This window comes from Schistocerca nitens, chromosome 4 (genome assembly GCF_023898315.1).
Source record: "Schistocerca nitens isolate TAMUIC-IGC-003100 chromosome 4, iqSchNite1.1, whole genome shotgun sequence".
In the NCBI taxonomy this organism is placed as follows: Eukaryota; Metazoa; Arthropoda; class Insecta; order Orthoptera; family Acrididae; genus Schistocerca; species Schistocerca nitens.
Genome location: NC_064617.1, coordinates 777,414,431 through 777,438,176, shown reverse-complemented (window position 1 = coordinate 777,438,176; position 23,746 = coordinate 777,414,431). Strand labels below are relative to the sequence as shown.

The following is a 23,746-nucleotide window of genomic DNA, read 5'->3' as shown; positions in this document are numbered from 1 at the left end:
ATTACTTTAACAACTGTTTTTAAATTATCTGATATATTATTACTTATACTAAATTCACGTTACAATACCTCATTAACATTGACGAAGGGCAGCATTGATACCAAATTCTTACTCTCACGAATGTTAGACAAATCGTTAATAAACATGAAAAATACCTTATAGTGAACCTTTAGTGAGACATTTAAACGTACCTGATACGGAAGTCTCATTTGACAATGGTTCTAACTACTCGCGACTGCAGTGCCAATAAAAATAATATTACCTTCATTCTCTTCATCATTTTTTCAATCTAAATCGTTAATCAAATGCTTCTCCTCCGTTTTACAGTATTCAAACACAAATTATTTTACTTAAACACAGATGCACTTAACTTTACGTCTACATTGCCACAAGTCATCTGCTCGGCATTTGTCTCACTGTTGCTCTAATGACAGAATTCACGCGCTCCTCGCTGCCCAGCAGCGATGACAAAAACAAGCATCTTCCAGCGACACGGGTACTTTGATCAAAGACTGCGCGCGAATAAAAAGCGATTCAAAATTGTCGCTTACCATCTAAGACATCCATAGTACGTGCAAATTCCAGAAATGCAAATAACAAACTCCCAATAGACCTGTTTCACTTTCACATTTTACAGCGAAAAACAGCATGGAAGGAAGAGTTGGGTTTAATGGGTTAACGTCTCGTCGTCGACAAGGCGATCAGAGACAGAGCACAAAGCTCTGATTTCTGCCATTTACCTTAAGCAGTTTAGGGAAACCACAAGAAACTTACATTTGTATGTCGGACGAGTGCTTGAACCGCAGTACTTCTGGATGTGAATGGAGTGTCATACCGCTGGGCCTCTGCGCTCTCTAACATCAAAGAAACAAGTTGTCGCGCTTCATTACCGATTATTTTGATGATAAACACAGGGTCAGTCAGCCTACACAAAAGTCTAAGATAGATACTTCATAGAAAACATTTCATTGCCGTCACACCCAATCATGTTCTGTCAAATAATCCCAATGTGTGCCCCTACACCTACATACATACATATACTATATCCTCTCCCAATGAAACTTCAATCGGCTCCCTCTCCCAGACAACGAAATCCGCCAGGATATATATCCCATCGACTCTAACTCTTCCTTCCCTATCCTTCAAGAACATGTTCCCCCTCCCCAAATCCCACCTTTTTTCCTCCTCCCATCCACCTCAGCACCTATTCTCATATCCACAGTTACAGCCCACCAAACACCTTCATTTAGATACCCACTCTGAACGAGCATACAGAAGGCCTGACGTTAATTCTGATTCTAGTTCCCAGTGCAGTCACTCGAGATTCATTGAATGTGCAGTACTTTGAGATCTTCACATTTTTGTATCATATTTTATTTTATTTTTTGTTTAATTCAAGAACCGTAAAGGTAAACAGTTTATCTCGTCATCAGTTTCTAATACAGGGTAAGTGAGGAGGAAAGGTATATGCTTTGTTCACTGATAGTACTGGTGATTCTGAAAAAAGCTTCATATGATAATTTGTCCTGTTATTGACAGTTTATGAGGAAACTAATGAAAACAATGGGGGAAGGACAAATGCACGTGACAGTAAATGAAACAATATTATCTAATGTTTCGTTTAATAGTATAAATTTCCTCAGTAAATATGTTCAGCAAGTCCATCGTCAACTACAATGCATTTTACAGCTCCTGTAGACAGCTGCTGTGTTGATCTGAGCTCATTCACACGATCCTTTACTTGATCACACACCTCTAAAATACGAGCGAGAAGTTCCATGCACTAAGAAATGATATGGCTGTTGTTTCCATCAAAATGTCCGTAACAGGAATAACATCAGCCCAACTGGTGTACGAGTCAACTTCTGTCAGTGTGTATGTGGAAAAAAACGTGTGGCATCAGAAAAATGACCTACAGGTATTGTCAGTAAAGAGAGCACTGTATAGCCTGACGTCGCTTGGTTGTATTCGCATGTGAGTGCTGGTGAAGAAGGCCATTCGAATGACACACGTGATTTTTGAAACAGTTGTATGTTGGAAAGAGTTAAGAAAATGGAATATTTTCATTCGAAGATTTGTGTTCTTCCACCAATACGATCACTCCTCAAAGCATGTACTTTTGTGCCTGACTCACCCCGTATACAGTTAATGTAAATCATCATTATTATTATTTGCGTTTGGGCCCTATTGGACCACAAGATATACAACAAGGGAAATTTTCGAAGTTTTGTTTTAGCTCTTCTTTGTGCCGATATTAGCTCCATTATCTCAGAATGGGATCTTTTCCGCTCGTCAAGCCAAGTTTTTCCAGTCTTCTTGAGTTTTTCTGACAGGCCAACTGTCCAGTGGTCAAATTTCTGCCTAATACTATTCGTGCGTGGGATGTCAAGTTGTATTATTCCTGCTTCATTCAGGCCCACCGATGCATTTTATTGTTTCAGTTCAAAGAATGGTTCAAATGGCTCTGAGCACTATGGGACTTAACTTCTGAGGTCATCAGTCCCCTAGAACTTAGAACTACTTAAACCTAACTAACCTAAGGACATCACACACATCCATGCCCGAGGCAGGATTCGAACCTGCGACAAAAGCGGTCGCGCGGTTCCTAACTATAGCGCCTATAACCGCTCGGCCACCCAGGCCGGCCTTCAGTTTTGTAGTCGAGACGGCGTAAGTTGATCCCTGACAGTTGCAGCGCACTGGATGTGGCAGCATCGTATATTGCTCAACGAATCACTTCACACGAGTTTCTAAACATCTCTATGATGACGCCTCCGTGTTGCCGGAGCGCTGTAGAGGTCTGTTTTTTCGCCTTCAGTCGTTTGCGTTTCTTAGTTGAAAGCTGGCGACAGTGCTGCCAGCTATCAGAAACCATCTTATGCCGTCTCGACTGTAGCTTTACTGTGGGTCTCGTAGTGTTCCATAACCTGTGTAGTTGATCCGGTTGGTTCCATTCTTTTAATATACCCATTCAGTTTATCCTACTTTTTTTTCATTTTCAGTTTGATAATCAACATTTAATCTTTGTGTTACTTGTCAGCATAATTTGGACCTAAAACTTTCATGATTACTTTTCGCTTTCTCATTTTTTTATTTTTTGAGAAAGTTGAAATAATGTGTAAATTTTTCTCCCTTTTAATTATATTGTTTGCGATTTTACTTACTTTCAACTCCGTGACACAAATGTAATTCCCACTCATACAGTTCAAGGAATTTGTTGTTGTTGTTGTTGTGGTCTTCAGTCCAAAGACTGGTTTGATGCAGCTCTGCATGCTTCTCTATCCTGTGCAAGCCTCTGCATCTCTGAATAGCTACTGTAACTTACATCCTTCTGATTCTGCTTACTGTATGCGTCTTTGTCTCACCCTACAAATTTACCGCCCCCCCCCCTACTACTCTCCAATTGGTGATCCCTTCATGTCTCAGAATGTGCCCTATCAATTGATCGCTTCTTCTAGTCAGGTTGTGCCACAAATTTCTTTTTTCCCCAATTCTGTTCAATACCTTCTCATTAGTTGAATGATCTACTGATTTAATTTACAGCATTCTTATGTAGAGCTACGTTTCAGAAGCTTCTATTCTCTTCTTGTCTAAACCACTTATTGTCCATGTTCCACTTCCATACATGGCTACACCCCATTCAAATACTTTCACAGAAGAATTCCTAACACATAACCTATATTCGATGTTAACAAATTTTTCTTCTTCAGAAGTAATTTTCCTGTCGTTGACAGTCTGCATTTTATATCCTCTCTACTTCGGCAATCATCAGTTATTTTGCTGCCCATATAACAAAACTCATCTACTACTTTAAGTGCCTCACTTCCTAATCTAATACCATCAGTATCACCTAATTTCATTCGATTACATTCCACTATCTTTGTCTTGCTTTTGTTGATGTTCATCTCATATCCTTCTTTCAAGACAGTGTCCATCCCAATCAAATGATCTTCCTAGTCTTGCTGTCTCTCTCAGAATTACAGTGTCATCGTCAAACGTCAAAGTTTTGATTTCTTTTCCCTGAACTTTAATTCCTACTCCAAATTTTTCTTTGGTTTTCTTTACCACATGCTCAGTGTAGTGACTGAATAACATCGGCGACAGGCTACAATCCTCTCTCACGCTCTTCTCAACCACTGCTTCACTTTCATGGCCCTCGCCTATTATAACTACCGTCTGGTTTCTGTGCGAGTTGAAAACAGCCTTTCGCTCGCTGTATTTTTTACCCCTTCTATCTTCAGCATTTCAAAGAGAGTATTGTCAAAAGCTTTCTCTAATTCTGCAAGTGCTATAAACGTAGATTTGTCTTTCGTTAACATATCTTCTAAGATAAGTCCTAGGGTCAATATTGCGTCACGTGTTCCTACTATTCTCTGGAATCCAAACTGATCTTCTTCGACGTTCTCTGCCAGTTTTTCCCTTCTTCTATAAAGAAATCGTGTTAGTATTTTGCAACCATGACTTATTAAACTGATAGTTCGGTAATATTCTCATCTGCCAGCACCTGCTTTCTTTGGAACTGCTATTATTAGACACATCAAAAAGAGTTTTGCATCACCCCTGTTCCCAGAACTCCCGAAGACAGACGTTGACTCTGGATATTGCATCACAGACACAGTCCCTTTGACTGCTCAGAGACATCACTAAATCCGCCCAACGATGTAAACAACCATACATTAGCAGCGCCTATTAGACGGAGGGGGTCCGACAGCCGATCAGTTCCAGTCATTCCACCAGGAAAGAGGTACACGGCTCGTGTTGTCTCTAGTTCAACCATGGCTGGACGGTCAATACTGCGGTTCGATCGCGTCCGCATCGTTACTTTGTGCCAAGAAGGGCTCTCAAAAAGGGAAGTGTCAAGGAGTCTCGGAGTGAACCAAAGCGATGTTGTTTGGACATGGAGGAGATACAGACAGTCAGGAACTGTCGATAACAAACCTCACTCAGGCCGCCCAAGGGCTACTACTGCAGTAGATGACCGCTAACTACGGATTATGGCTCGGAGAAACCATGACAGCAACGTCACCATGTTGAATAATGCTTTTCGTGCAGCCACAGGACGTCGTGTTACGACTCAAACAGTGCGCAGTAGGCTGCATGACGTGCAACTTCACTCCCGACGTCCATGGTGAGGTCCATCTTTGCAACCACGACACCATGCAGCGCGGTACAGATGGGCCCAGCAGCATTCCGAATGGACCGCTCAGGATTGGCATCACGTTCGCGTCACCGATGAGTGTCGCATGTGCCTTCAACCAGACAATCGTCGGAGACGTGTTTGGAGGCAACCCGGTCAGGCTGAACGCCTTAGACACATTGTCCAGCGAGTGCAGCGTGGTGGAGGTTCCGTGCTGTATTGGAGTGGCATTATGTGGAGCCGACGTACGCCACTAGTGGCCATGGAAGGCGCCATAACGGCTGTACGATACGTGAATGCCATCCTCCGACCGATAGTGCAACCATATTGGCAGCATATTGGAGAGGCATTCGTCTTCATGAATGACAATTCGCGCCCCATCGAGCACATCTTGTGAATGACTTCCTTCAAAGTAATGATATCGCTCGACTGGAGTGGGCAGCATGTTCTCCAGACATGAACGCTATCGAACATGCCTGGAATAGATTGAAAAGCGCTGTTTATGGACGACGTGAACACCGACTACTCTGAGGGATCTACGCCGAATCACTTTTGAGGAGTGGGACAATCTGGACCAACAGTGCCTTGATGAACATGTGGATAGTATTCCAGGCACGCATAAATGCAAGAGGACGTGCTACTGGGTGTTAAAAGTACCGGTGTGTACAGCAATCTGGTCCACCACCACTGAAGGTCTCGCTGTGTGGTGGTACAACATGCAATGTGTGGTATCATGAGCAATAAAAAGGGCGGAAATGATGTTCATGTTGATCTCTCTTCCAGTTTTCTGTACAGGTTCCGGAACTCTCGGAACCGAGGTGATGCAAAACTGTTTTTGATGTGTGTATTCTTCTTGAGGTCTGAGGTTATTTTGCCTGTCGCATACTTCTTGCCCACGATAGGGAAGGGTTTTTTCATGGCTGACTCTTCCAAGGTTATCAATAGCTCTGACGGAATGTCGTCTACTCCCAGTGCCTTGTTTCCACTCCCAGTGCCTTGTTTCGACTTAGAGTTTTCAATGCTCTGTCAAATTCTTCTTGGAGCATCATACCTCCCATCTCAACTTCATCTACGTCCTCTTCCCTTTCTGAAATATTGCCTTCAAGTTAATCTCCCTTGTACAGGTCCTCTATATACTTCTTCCGCTTTTCATATTTCCCTTCTTTGCTTACGACTGGTTTTCCATCTGAGCTCTTGATATGAATACAGCAGCTTTTCTTTTCTTCAAAAGCCGCTTTAATTTTCCTGCAGGCTATATCTTTCTTTGCCCTAATGAATTGTGCTTCTAAATTCCTACATTTGCTCTCTAGCCATTCCTACTTAGCCATTTTGCACTGCCTGTCAGTCTCATTTTTTAGATCTTTGTATTCTTTTTCGCCGGCTTCATTTGCTGTATTTTTATGTTTTCTACTTTCATCAGTTAAATTCAATATCTCCTGAATTATCTAAGGATTTCTTCTAGGTCTTGCCTATTTGACCCTCTTCTGCTTTCACTATTTCATCTCTCAAAGCTACCTATTCGTCTTCTACTGTATTCTTTTCCCCTGTTCTAGTGAGTCGTTGTCTGATGCTTCCTGTAAAACTTCCAATAACTTCTGGTTCTTTCAACTTATCTACGTCCCACCTCCTTAGTTTCCTATAATTTTTGCAATTTCTTTAGTTTTATTCTACATTTTATATTCAATAACTAGCGGTCAGAGTCAACATCGGCCCCTGAAAATGTCTTACAATTTAAAATCTTGTTCCGAAATCTCTGTCTTACCGTTCCGTTATCAGTCTGAAATTTTCCAGCGTCTCCAGTGTCTTCCGCGTATACAACCTTTTTTCATGATTCTTGAACCAAGTGTTAAATATGATTAAATTGTTCTCTGTTCAAAACAGTACCATGTGGCTTCGTTTTTAATTCCATCCCCCCAGCCCATATTCTCCTATTATTTTTCCTTCTCTTCCTCGCCCTACTATCGAATTCCAGTCACCCATCACAACTAAGTTTTCCTCTCCCTTAACTTTCTGAACAATTTCTTTTATCTCATCAGATATTTTTTCAAATTCTTCATCATTTGCGGAGCTAGTTGGCTTATAAACTTGTACTAATGTGCTGTGTGTGGGCTTTGTGTTTATCTTGCCTACGATAATGCGTCCACTATGCTGTTCGTAGCAGCTTATCTGCATTTCATTTTCTTAATCATTATTAAACCCACTTCTGCATTACCTCTATTTGTTTATGCATTTATAGCCCTGTATCCACATGACCAGAAGTCCTATTCCTCCTGCCACGAACTTCACCAATTCCCACTATATCTAGCTTCAGCCTATCCATTTCCCTTTTTAAGTTTTCTAACCCACCCGTGGTCTAGGGGCAATATGTCTGATAAGTAATCAAAACGTCATCTGTCCCGGGTTCGAATCACACCACAGCTTAAATTTCGAATAAAAACTATTAGCAATGGCGGCCGAAGTCTTCCAGCATAAGATGTCACACTCATTTAGCCAACGGCCTTGTCAAAGAGGGCGGAGGAGCGGACAGAGGTTCAGGGCACTCTCTTGCCTTAAAGGTAGGAAACTGCCCATAAAGGCGGAAAAATCAGCAACAATCAACAGCATGAACAAGCAAAAGACAATGGAAACCACCGCATTAAGGACACAGCATAATGTGTATGCACCGGACAATTGGCTTGTTATTGAAAATGTGTAATGATGATCTCTCCACCGGCAAAAGATTCCGGAATACTCCACACTCGGATCTACAGGAGGAGACTGGCAAGGCTGAGGTTACCGTGAGAAAAAGACCTAATTACCAACGAAAGGATAGCGTTCTACACGAGTCGGGGCTTGTATCGTGGTAGGAAAGTTACAAAACCCGAAAAGGGAAATAGGGAAATGCTAAGGCTCAATCTAGATATTGGAGGAGGGGGAGGGGGGGGGGCGAGGGCAGTGAAGTGAAATGGAAAGAAGACAAGCATTTCTGATCAGATGAATATGGGGTAACATCAACAGCATCAGAAAAAGGTCTAACGGGAGTAGGATTTGTTATGAATAAGAAGTGAGTTACTGGGAACAGTTCAGTGATAGGATAAGTCTCATGAGAATCGACAGCAAACCAACACCGACTACAATAGTTCAGGTATTCGTGCCGACGTCGTAAGCTGAAGATGGAGAGAGAGAAAAGTATATGAGGATACTGAATGGGTAATTCAGAGAGAGATGAAAATCTAATAGTCAGGGGGGATTGGAATGCGATTGTAGGGGAAGAACTAGAAGAAAGGATTACGGAAGAATATAGGCTTGGTGACAGGAATGAGAGAGGAGAAAGAATAACTTACTTCTACAATAAATTTCGGTTAGTAATAGCGAATACTCTGTTCAAAAATCACAAGACGAGAAGGTATGCTTGGAAAAGGCCGAAAAATACAAGAATATTTCAGTTAGATTATATCTTGGTCAGACAGATTCCGAAATCAGATACTGGACTGTTAGGCTTACTCAGGAGCAGTAGATTACAGTTTAGTGGTGATGGATGGGAGGCTGAAGTTTAAGAGACTAGTCAGGAAAATCAGTGCGCATAGAAATAGGATACCTAAGTACTAAGGAATGCACAGATACGCTTGAAGTCCTCTGAGGGCATAGGTACTACGTTAAGGTATAGCTCAGTACGCACTTCAGTTGAAGAAGAATGGACATCTCTAAAAAGATCCATCACGGAAGTTGGAAAGAGAAACATAGCTACGAAAAAGATAACTTCGAAGAAACCCTGGGTAAAAGAAGAAATAATTCAGTTGATCGTGAATGAAGGAAGTACAAAAATCTTGAGGGAAATTCAGGTATGCACAAAAACAAGTCACTTAAGAATGAAATAAATAGGAAGTGTAGGGCAGCTAAGGCGAAATGGCTGCCTGAAAAATGTGAAGAAATCGAAAAGGAAATGATTCTCGGAAGAACTGACTCAGCATATAGAAAAGTCAAAAGAACCTTCGGTGAAATTAGAAGCAAGTGTGGCAACATTGAGGGTGCAATGCGAATTCCACTGTTAAATGCAGAGCAGAGAGCGTATAGGTGGAAGGAGTGCTTTGAAGCCCATAGAAGAAGACACAGAAGTCAACATGGAAGAGACAGGGGATCCAGTATTAGGATCAGAATTTAAAAGTGCTATGGAACACTTAAGATCGAATAAGGAAGAAGGAAAAGACAACACTCACAAAAATTTCTAAAATCGTTGGGGGAAGGGGTACGTTAGTGTGTAGAATTTATGAGTTGGTGGTACAGCGTCCTACTTTCGGAAAAACGTCATCCGCACAGTTCCGAAGACTGCAAGAGCCGACAAGTCCAAGAATTATTGCACAATCAGCTTAACAGCTGATGCATCCAAATGCTGACAAGAATAATATACAGAAGGATGGAAAAAAATTGAGGATGTGTTAGATGACCATCAGTTTGGCTTTAGGAAAGGTAAATCACCAGACACGCGTTCTGACGTTGCGACTGATAATGGAAGCAAGACTAAATAAAAATCAAAACACGTTCATAGAATTTTACGACCTGGAAAAACGGTTCAACAATATCAAATGGTGCAGTATGTCCGAAATTCTGAGACAAATGCGGATAAGCTATAGGCAAAAACGGGAAAGACAATTTTGAACAAGAGCCAAGAGGGAACAATAAGAGTGGATGACTAAGAATGAAGAGCTCAGATTAAAAAGGTTGTAAGACAAGAATGTAGTCTTTCGCCCCTACTGTTCAGTCAATACATCGAAGAAATATGACGAAAATAAAAGAAAAGTTCAAAAGTGGAATTAAATTTCAATGTCAAATGACATCAGTGATAAGGTTCTCTGATGACGTTGCCATCCTCGGTGAAAGTGAAGAATAATTACAGGATCTCCTGAATGAAATGGTCTAATGAGTAAATCGAAGAAAGACGAAAGTAATGAGAAGTATCAGAAATGAGAAAAGCGAACAACTGAACATTAGGACTGATGGTCAGGAAGTAGACGAAGTTAAAGAATTCTGCCAGTAGGCAGCAAAATAACCCGTGACGGACAGAGCAAGGAGGACATGAAAAACAGACTAGCACAGACAAAAAGGGCATACCTAGCCAAGAGAATCTACTAGTATCAAACATAGTCTTATTTTCAGGAAGAAATTTCTGGGAAAATCGAAATGTGCTGCTACAGAATAATGTTGAAAATTAGGTGGACTGGTAATGTAAGGAATGAGGATTTTCTCCGGAGAATCGGCGAGGAAAGGAATATATGAAAAAAACTGATAAGAAGAAGGGACTGGATGGTAGGGCATCTGTTAAGACATCGGGAAATAACTTCCATGCCGGCCGGGGTGGCCGAGCGGTTCTAGGCGCTACAGTGTGGAACCGCGTGACAGCTACGGTTGCAGGTTCGGATCCTGCCTCGGGCATGGATGTGTGTGATGTCCTTAGGTTAGTTAGGTTTAAGTAGTTCTAGGGGACTGATCAGCTCAGTCGTTAAGTCCCATAGTGCTCAGAGGCACTTGAACCATTCGAATAACTTCCATGGTACTAGAGGGAGTTGTAGAGGTTAAAAACTGTGAAGGAGAACAGAGGTTGGACTACATCCAGCAAATAAATTAGGTCGTAGGTTGCAAACGCAACTCTCAGGTGAAGAGGTTGACAGAAAAGAGGAATTCTCTGCTGGCTGCATCAAATCAGTCAGAAGACTGAGGACAAAAAAAAAACTACCAGCACAATTAAGGGATCTAATTTTCCACGCTTCGGTTCGCAGAACGCCAGAATTGTTTCTCTTGGTGACAACATCCTCCTGAGAAGTCCCCGCCCGGAGATCTGAATGGGGGACTATTTTACCTCCGGAATGTTTTACACAAGAGGAAGCCCTAATGATTCAACCATACAATATCGCTGCATGCTTTCGGGAAAAATTACAGCTGTAGTTTCCCCTCGCTTTCAAGCAGTTCTCAGTTCCAGCACAACAAGGCCGTTTTGGTTGCTAATACAAGGCCGAATCAATCAGTCGTGCAGACTATTGCCCCGCAGGTATTGGAAAGGCTGCTACCCCTCTTCAGGAACCACACGTTTATCTGCCCTCTTAACTAATACCCCTCCGTTGTGGCTGCACCTGCGGTATCGCTATGTGTATCGATGAGGCGCGCAAACCACCCCACCGATGGCAAGGTCAACGGTTCATGCAGGATTCAAGTGAGACGAAATAAAAATATAGAAAATAAGAATGTGAAATGCTTGAGTTAATAGATTATATTAGCTCATCTTGTGTCTCAAGCGTCTTTTTAACAAGTGGAGCACTTATATTTTCTGAAAAGTAGTATACTGCTTCAATAGAAGCCCTTTTGTTCTAAATGTGGGCAACATTCTTTTTTTTTTTCATTTTCAGAATGCATGACGACACCGTGGTCGGACTGGGGCCCGTGTTCGGTGACCTGCGGGAGTGGACACATGCTGCGGCAGCGGTCTTTCGTCGATATCCAGAGGTCCGACGCCAGTGGCTGCAAACAGAAGCTCACGTCCAGGAAGGCGTGCACAGCGGCGCATCGCAGCTGCAAGTAAGCGCCCGCGACAACGACCGCTGAGAAAGCTAAAACAGAAATTATGTTCTGGCCCATTGTTTATAACTTAGTATGGGGAGTGCCATAAAAACGCAGTTTTTAATTTCACAATAAAACATACAGTTTACTTGCAAATTGTTAGTGTTCTTATGTCAGTATTAAACAAAAAGACTGCAATTAAACATGAAACACAATGTCAGCAAGTGTCCTCCACGGCTTGGCCTGCACACATTCACTCTGTGGACAAAATTTTCGACGACTCTAAAGAAAAGTTCCGTTTGAATTTGACCCAGGGCACATCTAATTTCTGCCTTGAGTTGACGGATGGTTCGTGGATTGTTCAGAAAGATAAGATTTGACTTCCCCCACGAAAAAGTCACTTCGTGTCATATCATACGATGTCGGTAGCCAGTTCTGATCGCCATTGCGAGATATGAGACGAGCAGAGAATTTTTCTCCCAGCAACCTTGCCGTTTCAACGGTAGAGTGCAGGTTACTCCATCCTGTTGGCACCTATAAATTTAAGCTTTGAAATTATCCAAAACAACCGTTTCAGAATCTTCTTGTGCCCACATTTGCAGATGCCAACAGCGAACTGTGGATCCATAAGACCTTGCTCCATAAAATTGCAATATTACGAGCTCTTTTATAGTATGTAATTGCGACAATCTGTTTCCTTTGAAACGAGCCCCGGCTCACCCTTTTGCTAGACACATAGTTTAGAATTAATCTGCACTTTGATTTACTTTATTACGCTTATAGCATCTCATTAGTTTGCTGTAACATTGAAGCCACGATTGTAGCAGTCTTCGTAAACGTTCTCTGATGTGCTCTCATCAGTATCTACTAATACACTGGCCCTCGACTGTTTGGTAAGCGTGATAGCGCTACGGAGATGTTTAGCAAACTCAAGTGGCAGACTCTGCAAGAGAGGCGCTCTGCATCGCGGTGTAGCTTGCTGTCCAAGTTTCGAGAGGGTGCGTTTCTGGATGAGATATCGAATATATTGCTTCCCCCTACTTATACCTCCCGAGGAGATCACGAATGTAAAATTAGAGAGATTCGAGCGCGCACGGAGGCTTTCCGGCAGTCGTTCTTCCCGCGAACCATACGCGACTGTAACAGGAAAGTGAGGTAATGACAGTGGCACGTAAAGTGCCCTCCGCCACACACCGTTGGGTGGCTTGCGGAGTATAAATGTAGATGTAGATGTAGATAGTTCGTATTCACTGTGACTTGTTTCTCTGAAGATGAACGTCGAGTACCGCTTGAACAGTCGCCTTGAAGTTCACGTTCTTCCTGTCCTTCACAGTCAGTATATCTGCCCAGCTTAACACCATGTATTTCTACTTCATCCCCGTTATATTTCTGAATTGTTATAAAATACATCCGCGAACACTCTATCCCTGATCCCCATTTCATTGTCATATTCAGCACATAGCAACTTTGTCCTAATACGGGGTGTTCAAAAAGTCTCTCCGTAGTGCCGTATGATTGTCAGCCGCGCGTGTCGTATGCCGCAGTGAATATACCGAAATGAAACTCAGTGAAATACAAGTTATTAATTTATTGAATATTCATTTTTACTGACGCTGGCTGAGATAAACGAAACAGTGGAATGTTGGGAGAGTCCACTTGAAGGGAGGTAACCCAGCCAGGCGAACAATCATACGGCACGCGTGGCTAACAATCATACGGCACTGCGGAGAGACTTTTTGAACACCCCGTATTTAGACCACATTCGTAGGATTAATTCTCTTCATGATGTCACTGTACACAATTTACATAGTAACAGGCATGTGAACTCTCCAAGACACACATTCGTACTGCAGCTGTACCATTCACGCAATTCAAGCATTTGTCAGCGCAGCAGTGACATAACACAGTCTGATGGCGCTAGCAGACAAGTGCTCAAATGGCTCTGAGCACTATGGGACTCAACTGCTGAGGTCATTAGTCCCCTAGAACTTAGAACTAGTTAAACCTAACTAACCTAAGGACATCACAAACATCCATGCCCGAGGCAGGATTCGAAACTGCGACCGTAGCGGTCTTGCGGTTCCAGACTGCAGCGCCTTTAACCGCACGGCCACTTCGGCCGGCTACAAGTGCTCAGTTTTGTATGGAAATGATGCAGACCACTGTTGTTTTTATGATCGAGTGTTAGTCTACGCACAGTTCCTTGTGGTTCCAAGCTTTCGAGGTCAAAAGGTGTCACTTCTATTAGTTGCTTGTGCTGGCCACTTCTACTCTTCCCAACAGGGGACTGTTCGTCCGCATCAGTAGCTACGCGTCAGCGCAGCGGATTGTTAACCGCACCGACTCGAGTCGGAGATTTTCTCCGCACGGGGACTGGGTGTTGTGTTGTCCTTACGCTCGCATCGTCATAATAGACATTCCATTCTTGAGATGATTGTATGGTCACGTCCCGAACGTCAATAAATCTAAGAAAAAAAGGAAAATACGGGCTTGCCCTCCCATTGCATCTATGCAGACAATTTTTAAAACATGGCTCTATAACTACATCATCTACCCATCAGAAAGACTAGTTTGTGAATTGAGACGAAAGATGATAGACGACATCAAGGTAAGCGGACACTACGCAGATCTGAAGAGGGTGTCAGAAGACAGGAGAGCATGGAGAATTACCATGCAGAGCCGGTCTTTTTGGCGGAATGATGATATCAGAAGTAAGTCTATTTTCCCCTTTTTCTTGCTTTGGCAATTTTTTTCCCTTAATCAGTCCTTGCTCGCACAGAATTAAGTCTTAGTGCTTCAGATTCATTAGGTTCAAACAGATTTTTCCAGCACTTTCTGACTTTCATTTTCTTGTGTCCCCTTTTTTTTCGCGACTGCTGTTGTCTTAACGCTTCCTTGACAAGGGTATCAGTTAGATAGACAATGCAAAATATTGCGTAAATGTGACCCAACAGAACTGCATAAACGTGCCCCATCGCCATGTTTGAATTAGTTTCAGAGCTACAATAGTAACTTTCGGGCTTTCAGATTACACAAATGTACCTTGTACAGTAAAATAATCTCCTGTAAATGAACATATATTTATCTATTCTCAGTTAAAAATGCATGCTCCCTAGAAGCTTCAATATTTGAGTTACAAAATGTAATTAACTTGCACAAAACAAAAATATGTTCTTCGCGCTAAGACGTTAACTCAGCAAGTGCTGCGAAGCTCGTGAGACCCCTCAGCATGTGTCATTACTAATCTTCTATTGCCGGTAGCGCTCTAGCAAGAAAAGTGGTCTGCGTAAACGTGCCCCATGCATAAACGTGCCCCGTGCGTAAACGTGCACAGCTGTCCCCTACATTTTTGTTAAAGCGTAAGACAAAAGTAATGGCAAAATTAAAGCTGTGAGAACATGTCGCGAGTAGTGTCTGGATTGTTCACTCGGTGCGTGGCCCGAGAAAGCAAAACCTTCGTTTTCGAGTTTCGGTCCGCCACACAGCTTGAAACTGACAAGACTTTTCAAATCACCGTGAACCTCGTTAAAGAGTGAAAGTTCTGGGGACACCTATAACGTCTGGATAAAAAGTTCTCGGTTAATTTACCGCTTCTAAATCCGATAAAGTCCCAAGCTTTTTGATGACTTAGTCGATTATGGTCGTCAGCAGCTAACAAGGGGTGGGTCTTACATGCAGGTCGCCGATTTTGAATAAGTTTTGCAACGACTTCCTACATTTAAAATAAAGAAACGCTTATAGATGTATAAAGCTGGTATCTGTACAGATATCATCGGTGATCTTGCAGCTCTCGAAGAAAGAAATTATAATGAAATCTAGACCTTTCGCTGCTTACAGGCGTTGATGTAAGCAGGAGGTCCCGGGTTCGAGTCCCGGACGGGGCACACACACATTTTTCAGCTGTCTCCGTTGGTATTTATCAACGCCTGTAAGCATCGAAAGGTCTAGATTTTTGATTATACTCCACTTTGCTAGATGCTCCCTAGTTGCTGAAAAACGTTGAGGTCAAAGATGATGTCGGAAAACCGTATTTTCAATGCTATAATTGGACAGGAGTTGAGTCGTGGTCTAGGGGCAGTCTGCCTTCAGCAGTGACACAGTGCGGACCGTGTTGCCAGCCGGCCGCGCTGTGGTGCGCGCGCCTGTTTGTTTACGCCGGAGCAGCTTCGCGTGTGCGGTGTTGTGAGTCTAGAACGAGATGGCACACTCGTACAGAAAAACGACTTTGAAGTTCAGTTTTGCGAACGACTATACACGACCAAAGGCACACGAGATTGAACGTTTCTTCAGAGAAGAGGTAAAAATCGATCCACAGGAAATCGTGGGAATCAATTTATCGCTCGTTTCAAGCGTCGTCTATGTCAAGCTTGTTGACGACGCTGCTTGCGACAGACTTCTACAACGATCACCGAACGGGTACCGTTTCTGTCATGCCGACGGGAATGTTGGTGCGGTTACAGTCGATCACGCGGGAATGGGGATCCGCACTATACGAGTCTTCGAACTTCCGTTTGAGGTCCCGTCTGAACTTGTTACCGACGCCTTTCGACCGTACGGTACAGTTCTATCCCATGTGGCCGAAAAATGGACGAGTTTTAGCACGTATCCCGTTTTAAATGGGGTGAGACAAATACGGATAGAACTGCGAAAGCACGTCCCCTCTTATTTGTACATAGGAGGTTGTCGAGCGATTATAATCTATGATGGGCAACCTCGCACTTGCTCGGGGTGCGGGAAAGAAGGTCACGTCCGCTCGGAATGCCTCCAGCGACGTTTAGTCCAAACTCCACGGGATGACGCTCAGGCGCCACAACAGACGACTGTCTTACCGTTGACCTTTGTGGAAGCCCTGAGAGGCGACGTGAGGGAGATTTCCGATGGGCACCAGCAGCTGCCCCCTATAGAGAACATGGATACCAACGGACTGGAACTCCGACCATCGGTTCCACCACAACAGACACAGGACACCACACAAGAGATGCAGCTGACGGCCGCTCCAGGCTCATCCGTGGTGGCTGCCAGTGCTTCCACAGAGAGCGTGATAGGCCAGGCCCAAGACGGAGGATACGCAAACCAGACAGCCGATGCGGAAGCAAGGCAACGGAAACAGCGTTCGCCGAAGAGAAGAAAGAAGCGTCGACTGACATCTGCTGACGATAGCCATAGTCCCGAGGGGACAGTGGACGACAACGACAGTATCGACCTGAGACCAGTGGATTCAACAGATACCGAGATGACGATGCAGGAACTACACAGCGATGATAACTTGAACTCTCCTTCTGGTGACCGGAAGACGGAAGTGGAGATGACAACTGTCCAAAATCAGAGCGATGACAACGTTACCTCCCATCCTTCGACCTGTTCCGGAAATATGCTGGGGGACTGGGCGCAAGAAATGGACCAACAGGAACAGGATGAAAATATGAACACGACGATTGAGGATAGTCCTGGCCAAAGGCCGGGAGGAGTCGGGAAATGTTGACCAACTTAGTGTGTTGAGGAGCGCCGGGGGTGCAGATGGCCGCTTAGTGACACCGTCCTACAACTGATGAACAAAAGCCAGGCGTACCGCATTGCCACGATAAACATTAATGGCATACGGACACCGCTTAAAATTCAAATGCTGAAAGATATGTTACGCGCTGCGGACGTGGACATTGTACTCCTACAAGAAGTGCGTTTCACATCACCGCCAGAGTTCTACGGTTATGAGGCACATTATTCAGTGCACGATGAAAGTGGATGCGGTGTGGCGATTCTCACCAGGGAAGGAATAGGAGTGGAGGACGTCAGGTCTCTCCCTTCGGCACGCGGCATAGCGATCACTGTCGACGGCGTTCGTTTCATCAATTTATACGCACCATCTGGCTCCACAAAACGAAGAGAAAGGGCGACTTTTTACACCGAAGAGATAGCACCGTTGTTCGCTGGACGCTTTGATAACTATATAGTGGGCGGCGACTTTAATTGTGTCGTCGACAAAAAGGACCAAGTACCTCATTATGTGCCATGCATGGAACTGCGTGCGTTGATTACCGAAATGGCGCTTCTGGATACCTGGGAACTGCAGCATGGTGACAGACCGGGTTATACGTTTGTCACGGGACACTCGGCGAGTAGACTTGATAGGGTGTATGTGACCCGAGCACTACGGACGGCGATACTGGATGCCGAAATCTGGCCAGCGGCTTTTACGGATCACATGGCGTACGTTTGTACGATTTCACTAACGCGCCAGAAGATATGGCTGAGTTAAGGTCACTGGAAAATGAATTGTGCACTTCTACGTGACACTGAATGTCACCGGTCGATAGAGGCGGCCTGGGAGACCTGCGTTCGCCGACAACGAGCCTACACCTCGGTTCTCCAGTGGTGGATTAAATGCGCAAAACCAACGTTACGGAGAACGTTGATACGATACGGGCAGGACAAATCGCAGTGGAACCGCACGACGGCTGATTTTTATTTCACAGCCCTGAGGGAGCTGATGACCCAACAACCATCGCCGGAAAGGCACACGGCCATGCGCAGGATAAAAGCCAAGTTATTACAGCTGACGAGACTAAGAATGGAAGGTATAATGGTCCGGGCGAGATTGGCGGACACAGTTGCTGCCGAAACCCCCTCCATGCACCACGTGGTACGTGAACGCCAACGACGACGCAGGACATTGATCAGGGAACTAATCCCTGAAACTGGCCAGCAAGTTGTGCACCAGCGTGATATTGCGCATGTGTTTACCGACTATTTCCGCCAGCTATATGGACCTGTACATGTGAACCACGAGACACTACATGATATCATCTCGGAAATGCCAGATAGAGGACCACCACTGGATGCAGAGACTTTCATCACAGCGATAACAGAGGACGAGCTGACAGACGCAATTGCCAGGGGGGCACCGAACAAGTCCCCAGGACAGGACGGCTTCCCAATTGAATTTTACCGCGCCTTTGCATACCTCATGGGACGGACCTGGATTCAGATGTACAACGAACTCCTGTTACCGCAGACTGAGATACCTGTCGAATTCACGGAGGGTATCATCATCCCAATACCCAAACCACGCGGTGGCAGAAATCCAGGAGATTATAGACCACTCACTCTCTTGAACTGCGACTATAAGATTTTCGCGCGCATCCTTGGGGCTCGCCTGCGGTCTACACTTTCTGATAGACTCCTCAGAGATCAAACTTGCCTCGGCGGCAAGAGTAACGTACATACGGCGCTCGGTGACTACCGAGATATCATCGCATTAGCAGCGGCATGCCGAGTGCGTGGGGCACTCGTCGCTATTGACTTCGATCATGCGTTCGACAGAGTGGATCATACCTTTTTGCATGCGGTGATGGGCAGATTGGGAATCCCGCAGGCCTTCATCCTAGTGATCATGCGACTGTTACACGGCGTACGATCAAAGGTCTCGGTGAATGGGCGGGGCACTGACTACATTGTTATTTCAAGGTCAGTTCGTCAAGGTTGCCCCCTTTCGATATTTTTGTATGCAATGGCATTGGAACCCTGTCTATATGGTCTCCGAAAACGGTTGGAGGGAGTGCCGTTGCCACAAATGACCTTTCATTGCCGCGCTTATGCTGACGATGTGATGCTGGTGGCACGGACAGGCGAAGAAGTACGTACGGCGTTGGCATGGATACAGCGATATGGGATGGCGGCAGGAAGCGTGCTTAATCTACAAAAATCACGCTGCATGAACGTCGGTCGAGGATTACAACCGGGGGAGGAAGGCCCGCTCATCTTAGTTCCGACCATCAAATGCCTAGGTATTACGTTCCACACGGATGTGCAGCGGACAGCAGCGGATAACTACCGACGCATATTGAAGCTGATGCGGACAATGGTGCTGTTACAGAAATTAAGAGCGTTGGATATGATTCAGAGGGTGACCTATGTTAACGTATACCTAGCACCGAGACTCACTCACGTAGCGCATGTCCTGCCTTTAACGCGCACAATGGCATCACGGATACAAGCCACTTTCGGAACCTACGTGAGTGTGGGACACCTGTTTAAGATCCGATACACAACGCTTACGCTACCACCTGGAGAGGGTGGACTTGGTCTAGTGAACGTGTATGAAAAGGCACGGGCGTTATTCGTAAGTACGATTTTCCGACAGTGGCGCGGTCAATTTCGCAATATCTCGGGTGCGTTGGCCGATGTACTAGCGCCCACTTCAATGCTGCCCCCAGTCAATGTGGGCCATATTTCACCGAAGCTGTCACATTTCAAGTCTTTTTTTTTTGGAGCTTAGCTATGTCAGAGATTCCTTCCCAACAACACGACTACCGACGACGCGAGACGTATACCAACTCTTACTGCGCCGGTGCCCCAGGAATACCCTGGAAAAGAAGTACCCAGACAAGAACTGGCGACAGATATGGCGCGTTATACGGAACGTTTACCTCCCAACGTCGGTACGCTCAACATGGTATGTGGTGATAAATAGGAAGTACGCAACGAATCAACGGCGGCACGCGATTCATTTGGCAGACACTCCACTATGTTTAGGCTGCGCAACAGTGGACACTGATGAACATCGTTTAGTATGTAGTGGGACGGCTCCAGTGTGGCACTTGGCACAACAGATATTGGCGTTCCTGTTACGCTCCGCCCCTCACACAATTTCATCAGACACACTTTTTTTCCCCCAAGAATCTTATTTCCCGGTCCAAAAAACCAATGCGGTGACATGGGTGCGGGGAATGGTGGTGGGCTACGTATATAACGAATCGGAAAAGGACAAAATTGATTTTTGGCATTTTCTCCTGGATGGACACACGAAGCTGCAACAGCATACGAAATACAGGCAAGACTTCGCTAATTACTTGCGACTTACATTTACCGACCCGCCGGCCAGATGGGGTGTGACGGGTGAGAGATGAGATAGACGAAGAAGCCGAGATAGACATCGATCACACTTACGGACCCTTAGTTAACTTCGAGAAGACGACCCAGTCTTACATCAACGTCTGGAGAACGAGTCGATAGATGGTTCTCTTGCTTTATCGAACGTCGGGTCGTGAGCAGATGTCGCCCCCGACACGTATTTCATTTCATTGCTACAGGAGCATGTTTCTTTTGTATTTGTACTATCCGCAATGTCTTCATGTCTTTCATTTGGACATTTTCAGTTTTATTCATTTCGTTGATTAATTAATTTTCTCATTAGCCACTATTTGTCAACATAGGGACTTTGTAGACACTATTTATGCGATAGTACCACAAAATGTATGTCAGCAAAGGTGGTAAGCCTGACATTCGATAAAAAAAAAAAGAAATTAACTAAAAATAAAAAAAATAAAAAATAAAAAAAAAGGGGTAGCGTCTTTGATTCATAATCAAAACGTCTTCGGTCCCGGGTTCGATCCCCACCAGTGCTTAAATTTTGATAAATAATCAACATTGGCGGCCGAAGACTTCCGGCATAAGAAGTCAGCCTCATTCTGCCAACGGCCTTGTCAAAGAGGGCGGAGGAGCGGATACAGGTTCAGGGCACTCTCTTGTCCTAGGGGTGGGAAATTGCCCCTAAAGGCGGAAGAATCAGCAATGATCAACGACATGAGGATGCAGAAGGCAATGGAACCCACTGCATTAAAGACACGTAACGTGTATCCACAGGACATGTGGCCAGTAATTGAAGAAGTGTCATGATGATCTCTCCATTGGCAAAAGATTCCGGAATAGTCCCCCATTCGGATCTGCGGGAGGGGACTGCCAAGGGGGAGGTTACCATGAGAAAAAGATTGAATAATCAACGAAAGGATAACGGTTAAGAGTCGGGGCGTGGAATGTCAGAAGCTTGAACGTGGTAGGGAAACTAGAAAATCTGAAAAGGGAAATGCAAAGGCTCAATCTAGATATAGTAGGGGTCAGTGAAGTGAAGTGGAAGGAAGACAAGGATTCTGGTCAGATGAATATCGGGTAATATCAACAGCAGCAGAAAATGGTATAACAAGTGTAGGATTCGTTATGAATAGGAAGGTAGGGCAGAGGGTGTGTTACTGTGGACAGTTCAGTGACCGGGTTGTTCTAATCAGAATCGACAGCAGACCAACACCAACAACGATAGTTTAGGTATACATGCCGACGTCGCAAGCTGAAGATGAACAGATAGAGAAAGTGTATGAGGATATTGAAAGGGTAATGCTGTATGTAAAGGGGGACGAAAATCTAATAGTCATGGGCGACTGGAATGCAGTTGTAGGGGAAGGAGTAGAAGAAAAGGTTACAGGAGAATATGGGCTTGGGACAAGGAATGAAAGAGGAGAAAGACTGATTGAGTTCTGTAACAAGTTTCAGCTAGTAATAGCGAATACCCTGTTCAAGAATCACAAGAGGAGGAGGTATACAGGAAGATTTCAATTAGATTACATCATGGTCAGACAGAGATTCCGAAATCAGATACTGGATTGTAAGGCGTACCCAGGAGCAGATATAGACTCAGATCACAATATAGTAGTGATGAAGAGTAGGCTGAAGTTCAAGACATTAGTCAGGAAGAATCAATAAGCAAAGAAGTGGGATACGGAAGTACTAAGGATTGACGAGATACGTTTGAAGTTCTCTAACGATATAGATACAGCAATAATGAATAGCGCAGTAGGCAGTACAGTTGAAGAGGAATGGACATCTCTAAAAAGGGCCATCACAGAAGTTGGGAAGGAAAACATAGGTACAAAGAAGGTAGCTGCGAAGAAACCATGGGTAATAGAAGAAATACTTCAGTTGATTGATGAAAGGAGGAAGTACAAATATGTTCCGGGAAAATCAGGAATACAGAAATACAAGTCGCTGAGGAATGAAATAAATAGGAAGTGCAGGGAAGCTAAGACGAAATGGCTGCAGGAAAAATGTGAAGACATCGAAAAAGATATGATTGTCGGAAGGACAGACTCAGCATACAGGAAAGTCAAAACAACCATTGGTGACATTAAAAGCAACGGTGGTAACATTAAGAGTGCAACGGGAATTCCACTGTTAAATGCAGAGGAGAGAGTAGATAGGTGGAAAGAATACATTGAAAACCTCTATGAGGGTGAAGATTTGTCTGATGTGATAGAAGAAGAAACAGGAGTCGATTTAGAAGAGATATGGGATCCAGTATTAGAATCGGAATTTAAAAGAGCTTTGGAAGACCTACGGTCAAATAAGGCAGAAGGGATAGATAACATTCCATCAGAATTTCTAAAATCATTGGGGGAAGTGGCAACAAAACGACTATTCACGTTGGTGTTGTGGAATATATAAGTCTGCCGACATACCATCTGACTTTCGGAAAAGCATCATTCACACAATTCCGAAGACGGCAAGAGCTGACAAGTGCGAGAATTATCGCACAATCAGCTTAACAGCTCATGCATCGAAGCTGCTTACAAGAATAATATACAGAAGAATGGAAAAGAAAATTGAGAATGTGCTAGGTGACGATCAGTTAGGCTTTAGGAAAAGTAAAGGGACGAGAGAGGCAATTCTGACGTTACGGCTAATAATGGAAGCAAGGCTAAAGAAAAATCAAGACACTTTCATAGGATTTGTCGACCTGGAAAAAGCGTTCGACAATATAAAATGGTGCAAGCTGTTCGAGATTCTGAAAAAAGTAGGGGTAAGCTATAGGGAGAGACGGGTCATATACAATATGTACAACAACCAAGAGGGAATAATAAGAGTGGACGATCAAGAACGAAGCGCTCGTATTAAGAAGGGTGTAAGACTAGGCTGTAGTCTTTCGCCCCTACTCTTCAATCTGTACATCGAGGAAGCAATGATAGAAATAAAAGAAAGGTTCAGGAGCGGAATTAAAATACAAGGTGAAAGGATATCACTGATACGATTCGCTGATGACATTGCTATCCTGAGTGAAAGTGAAGAAGAGTTAAATGATCTGCTGAACGGAATGAACAGTCTAATGAGTACACAGTATGGTTTGAGAGTTAATCGGAGAAAGACGAAGGTAATGAGAAGTAGTAGAAATGAGAACAGCGAGAAATTTAACATCAGGATTGATGGTCACGAAGTCAATGAAGTTAAGGAATTCTGCTACCTAGGCAGTAAAATAAC

General features: G+C 44.2%; 1 protein-coding gene across 1 annotated transcript in view; it reads left to right on the top strand.

The window, feature by feature from the left end:
• LOC126252562 (spondin-1-like) overlaps positions 1-23,746 on the top strand; it is a 692,355-nt gene that overhangs the window by 449,699 nt on the left and 218,910 nt on the right. Inside the window, exon 9 of the mRNA XM_049953462.1 lies at positions 11,515-11,683. Within this exon, the coding sequence (XP_049809419.1) occupies positions 11,515-11,683 (169 nt within the window). The remainder of the gene's footprint in view (positions 1-11,514; positions 11,684-23,746) is intronic.